The sequence below is a fragment of the Opisthorchis viverrini genome, assembly GCF_000715545.1.
Source record: "Opisthorchis viverrini unplaced genomic scaffold opera_v5_520, whole genome shotgun sequence".
In the NCBI taxonomy this organism is placed as follows: domain Eukaryota; kingdom Metazoa; phylum Platyhelminthes; class Trematoda; order Opisthorchiida; family Opisthorchiidae; genus Opisthorchis; species Opisthorchis viverrini.
In genome coordinates this window covers 240867-246903 of record NW_008752157.1, presented here as the reverse complement: position 1 = coordinate 246903, position 6037 = coordinate 240867, and the positions used below count along the sequence as shown (strand labels likewise).

At 45.6% G+C, this 6037-nt stretch overlaps 2 protein-coding genes across 2 annotated transcripts in view; both read right to left on the bottom strand.

Moving 5' to 3' along the window:
• Positions 1-1703: 1703 nt before the first annotated feature.
• On the bottom strand, positions 1704-4130 carry T265_11425 (hypothetical protein; the record flags this gene model as incomplete). The annotated part of the gene is made up of 2 exons (XM_009178079.1): positions 1704-1807; positions 3965-4130. 2 exons carry the CDS (start codon positions 4128-4130, stop codon positions 1704-1706), a joined length of 270 nt encoding a protein of 89 aa, XP_009176343.1.
• A 270-nt stretch (positions 4131-4400) lies between these two features.
• Positions 4401-6037, bottom strand: part of T265_15433 (hypothetical protein) — a gene marked incomplete at both ends in the record, with an annotated part of 17448 nt that continues 15811 nt past the window's right edge. The window contains one exon of the mRNA XM_009178078.1: positions 4401-4487. Coding sequence (XP_009176342.1) covers positions 4401-4487 — 87 coding nt within the window. The remainder of the gene's footprint in view (positions 4488-6037) is intronic.

The following is a 6037-nucleotide window of genomic DNA, read 5'->3' as shown; positions in this document are numbered from 1 at the left end:
GAAAAAAGGACAGGACGAAAACAATGAGTTTAAAAATACATTGAATACACACAGACATATAGCTCAGCGGTTTAGGCGCCAAACTACTGACCGAAAGGTCCATGGTTTGAACCCAACCTACGTATCTCGACTTCTATCCAGGATTGGACAATTTGACAATATCTCAGTCATTGTGCTTCTGCAAAAAACACCTGCACCTTCGTCAAGAACGATATCGCCTGAATATTCAAGATCGGTAAGGTTTTCGTCACATGATTTTGAAGAACTTCCAGCGTTCGTCTCATTATCTCATCGATCACAAAGTTGCATGCGAGTTGAGAGAGTGGACACTCTGACGGACACCGCTTTGTGTACAGAAGCTTTTGGGGAGCTCTCTATATACTCACACACGCCCAGAAGTCTGAGAAAGTATAATGTTCACAAACTTCCGGGGCATTCTTTGGTGGGTAAGCGTGTCAAAAAGAACAGATCGATCAGCAAAGTCAAATGCGCTTATATGTGTAACGTTGTTCTAGCACCTGAGAGGGTGTGGAGATTTGGGCGACGCAACCGCTACCAGGCCGGAATCCCGCTTGCTGCTCTCGATTCAGTTTCTCAAGAGCCACCATGAAGCGACGAAGCACAAGTGATGCCAGCAGTCTCGTTACAATCGGGGTTAAGCTGATTCCCTTGTGGTTGCCACAATCACTACAAGCCCCTTTTTTGAAAATGGGCGCTGTCACCTACTTCCTCCAGTTGTCTGGGGCAGTTTTTTTCAAATGCAGGCAAAGTGATCAGACAATGCGGTGAGAGGTCATTCAAACCAGAAGTTCAGTGGCGCTTGAGAGAACATATGTTGTCATAAACCTGAGAGGCCGTAGGGGGTTCCACGTTCACCGTCCACGGTTCTACGTCGATTGTGGGCTCCAAATGAGTCGCAGCTGGTGGCCACCAAAGCTGTTGTTCGAAGTATTCGGCCCACCGGTCGAAACATTCTTTATTCAAGATGACTACTCACTTCTGATCGTTGGTTTCGCTGACAGGCAGGGTTCCGGGGGCCGATCGCGCGGATCACCTAAAAGTCTTCGGGCATTGCCGGCTTTCTGAGCCTCTCCCACCACCAGACTTCAAAGTCGGCTGGCACGCTCAATTTCACTTGATGTCTGATAATTCGTCGCGTCAAGTTATGTTCGGGTCAAACAGGGATATTTCTCCGAGATTTAATCAGTACCACTGTTTGGTCTGATGAGCAGTGCTTGAGTGAGCTTTCCAACCAAATTGTATCTACGTTTTGAACCGCTGACATATGCGATCAATGTCATCATGATTGATAGCACCCGTAGTACACACTAGTGCTCAAATGCCATTTGGGTCGACTCAACGGATGTAATCATTGATATATATTCATATAAATCTTATGATAACCTCCTATTAGGATTCAACAAACGTTTATCACTAAAAAAACTGCAGGCTGCAGCCACCAAAGCTGTTGTTCGAAGTATTCGGCCCACCGGTCGAAACATTCTTTATTCAAGATGACTACTCACTTCTGATCGTTGGTTTCGCTGACAGGCAGGGTTCCGGGGGCCGATCGCGCGGATCACCTAAAAGTCTTCGGGCATTGCCGGCTTTCTGAGCCTCTCCCACCACCAGACTTCAAAGTCGGCTGGCACGCTCAATTTCACTTGATGTCTGATAATTCGTCGCGTCAAGTTATGTTCGGGTCAAACAGGGATATTTCTCCGAGATTTAATCAGTACCACTGTTTGGTCTGATGAGCAGTGCTTGAGTGAGCTTTCCAACCAAATTGTATCTACGTTTTGAACCGCTGACATATGCGATCAATGTCATCATGATTGATAGCACCCGTAGTACACACTAGTGCTCAAATGCCATTTGGGTCGACTCAACGGATGTAATCATTGATATATATTCATATAAATCTTATGATAACCTCCTATTAGGATTCAACAAACGTTTATCACTAAAAAAAACTGACAGGCTGCAGCTATTTGCACTTTGGTTTTGACCGCATACCAGCAACTCGTCATCATCTGCTGCTTTCGCACGAAAAGCTGTATTTGTTTGTCTCCTAGTGAAGTGAACAATCAATAACAAAAACGATTTTGGCAGCGTGTTTACATAGCAAACGAAAAGATAAACAAATAGTCTAGTCAGTGCTAACAATTAGCGATCTGAACAAATCCCCGAAGATATCGGTTTTGGTTGCTGAAGCCTCCCGAAATGACACCAACTAGGCTCGGACACCGCGGACCTAAAGCACGGCTCTCGAAGCGTGAAAATAAACCACGCGGACTTGACATTTTTGATTGTCGTGAGTGGACTAGTTAGGTACGAATTACATGACCTCTACAGGCTAACAACAGTGAGTTTCTGTCTGTTAACACTGATGTGTCTTGACAATACGGTTGGTTCACGGTCCGAACTTGGGGACAGCGACCACTGCCCCGAAATCAGTTGCTGACTGAACCATGGTTAACGGAAAACGGATGTTCGTACGAGTAGAAAAAAATATGTATTGTTCCATATCATCAAATCTCCTCCTGAAAAGAGATGGGACGCATCAGTTGCTCTGAAACGAAGCATCGCACCCACCATAACCGGACCGACACATTATAGTTTATTCAGTCCTGAAAGTTCCATTGCACATCGAGCAGCCACTATGGCTACACACCAAATCAAACAGGTTTCAAACCAAACAAACAGAACTAAAAATACCCTTCACCAAAAACCGAATGCTGTCAGGGATGCGCATGCAATCAGCTGCTACAATGAGCAACCTAGAGCCAAAAAAACACGACCGCTGGAATGCATGAAACCCGAGCGAACTTAATGTAAACAAATTTACTTTGACACTCCACTTGGTACAATCCACAGTACAAACATCAAATGAATTGCTTATCCATTACACACAAACACACACACGCAACGTGGCTTCTTGGCCACAGCACTTTTGACCGTCCCGTTGGACGCCGAACAGGTGAAATCAGTGCCCGACAGCCTGGAGAGAGAGGGCCATGCTAGCTGACGCAATTGAACATTTCCAGAAAACACCAACGAATTCCTAGTAAGAGCCTACATGATTCCTGCGCAGAATATGCACCATCAGATTAACTATAAGCAAAATGGTATTTTCACCCAATCCATTGTGACACCAGGGAACGGGTCGTATCGAAAAGAGCGAATACGATTGATTCAACGACTGCGCATTCAATCAGAAAATGAGGAAGGAAAAAGAACGTAAAATGGGTATGTGTGAAAAGAATACACAATCTACTTATTAAGTAGTATGCTACGACGGGGGACGCTGAGCTTCACAAATAGATATTTTGGGCAAAAACTGGGCTGCTATTAAGTGAATGAAGATCACGGTACTCAAGTGTCTGTGTGTGTATGTGCGTAAATGTAGACAAGAGTTGAAAGAGAACAGTCCACGTCTCTGCTGTGTAATGCAAATAGAAAGATAGAAAATGTATGGAGATCATATGGATAACGCCACCGAACGAATCACGAATGACGGGAAGAGAACGCGCGAAAAGCGGGAAAGTCGAGTTTGAAAGGAGAAAAGGGGAAATACGTATACCTAAAAGCTTTTACAGAATCGCAGTCTGCACATGGTGTGTGTGTGTGTGTGTGCGGTTAGTTTCTGAGTGCGATGTGGGGCGGGGCGGACATATTGCACTTGAAGAAGTGGGGCACAAAAATGAACTACGGCGACTAGATATGCGCACATGATTTTGTTTTCTGGAGTATCACTCAGCAAAAAAATGAAATAGACTGGGGAAAATGACCACAATGTTAGTGATACGTGGAGCCGGTGGCGAACAGCTTGCGGAATGAGAACGGAAAGTTACGTGGGAATCATACACAACAAATTGACGGGTTGCTCGACGAACGTAGGCCAATGAATATTATGCGATAAAAATGCTGGCGCTTCTAGCGAGATAATTCAAAGTTGACAAACCCCGAGAAATACCGAAAATGAGCACGTGTTTTTGTTGCTTTGTTGTACTTTCTCGCAGCAAAAATACAGTGTCAGGTGAGGCGATTCCAAAGGAGGGTCCAGTAGCTGAGGAATGACGAATCGATGGAGACTCCGTGCGAACGCTGAGAGAGGACTGTCTGAGCATTTAACCGCCGTTTGTTGGCTACGATAGTACGGGACATTTGTGAAGCCGACCCATCCTGTCATAGAAGACAGCACCGTAAAGTTCCAAAGGAGGGTCCAGTAGCTGAGGAATGACGAATCGATGGAGACTCCGTGCGAACGCTGAGAGAGGACTGTCTGAGCATTTAACCGCCGTTTGTTGGCTACGATAGTACGGGACATTTGTGAAGCCGACCCATCCTGTCATAGAAGACAGTCACCGTAAAGTAAAGCGAAGTGGAGTAAGTGTCTAAGCTTCAACATGGACCTCAGTGTATTGAATCTCATCTCGGCGGCGAGCCACGCAACACAGGAGGATGGCGCACATCAGCCCGAATACCTGGATTTTAAAGGAAAAAGAGGAAATAAGGCAACTGGTGAAGTTATCTACGATGCCAGACGAGTATCTGCTCATTTCCACCGCGGCTAAATCCACAGAACCCATAAGAGATGCCGGTAAAAATCACAAAGGTGTGTCATGTGATGACAGGCCCAGGAATGTTGAGAAACCCAAGATGCCCCTCCTCTATCAACAGCAACTGAAAGTCCTCCCTATGCCGATCTAGACCAGGTGATAATCGAAAAACAACGGTGTTCTTTTTAAAAAGAACGGAGCTGTCGTTCACCTCCAAAAGTGATCTCGGTGACTAAATCAAACAGTCCTTTGGGTCCGATTAGGTAAGAAACAACCAGTCGCGCAATGCAGATTGTGAATTACAGGAACCTGACACCATCTTACCAACACAAAAAGCTAGGCTCACAAGACAAACAACGATTCACGACCTCGACAGTTCTCTTTTCAATGCGCACACATCAACACCAAGGGAGTGATGGCATTACAGACATGTCGAGCTACAGGTTGGAGTACACCGCCATGGAAAATAAGGCAGCATGAGCATGCGGGTAATCGCAACCAAAGAAAATGCACGTCGTAGGCGGGAATTGCATAGTTGATGGTTCGTCTTCAAGAAATCTCAATGTCATTTAGCAGACACTGGCAAAACGCCAAAAATGATAGAGCGTTCAGGATGCACTCTCCTCGCTGCACCTCAGATCGCCCTTACTCACATCAAAAGTGCAGTAATTATTGTCCATAAAGTCTAATTGACTTGATTCTTTTTTTGTGTAATCCGGCAAATATACCACAAGACTCTTCCTCGGAACACCCCCTAAGCCCATCATGGCGGAGCCAATGTGAGTGATGGCCGCAGAACACTACCCGACGAAGCAAACACCCGGAAGCGAAGACGGAACACTTCCCGCCTCCTCCAAAAAAAAAAACACGATGTGCTATCAGCCCATATTTACTGGAGGGATATCATTTCACAAGTACACTAGCACGCCACACCAGTGGCTGTTTCACTACAAAGTTCTTCGGTGGACCTGGCACGGGTTAATGGACAAATTAACCATGAATGCATCGCACCACTGTTTGATCATCGCAATACTGCTTGGAGGGAAGGAACTTCGGAGATGGGATGAAGAAACACACCACAACCTGTCCATGGTGAATCGTTGTGACCAGGGGGTGGAACCACTAGTTCGCGATGTTGTGAATGAAGGCAATGACGAGTGTGACTCGTGTGACCTTATCGGTCAACCTCAGAGAAGAAAACAGTACAGCGTAGGCCTGTAAGGCCAGCTTGTAACATGGATGGATGGATCACTCCTAAATCAGCTAGTACAATGATTCTTAAAAAAATTCCATATCCTCTGATTCTTGAGTGATGGTTCACCTGCAAAAGAAGGGATCACTTGACGCACTTCTCGCTCTTAGTGGAGCACGTCCGCATTGCAATGACCGTCATCATCACCATCAAAGACAGCAACGTCAGTGCTGGCACTGATGTTCCACAACCATAAGGTTCGTCCATATATATATATATATGT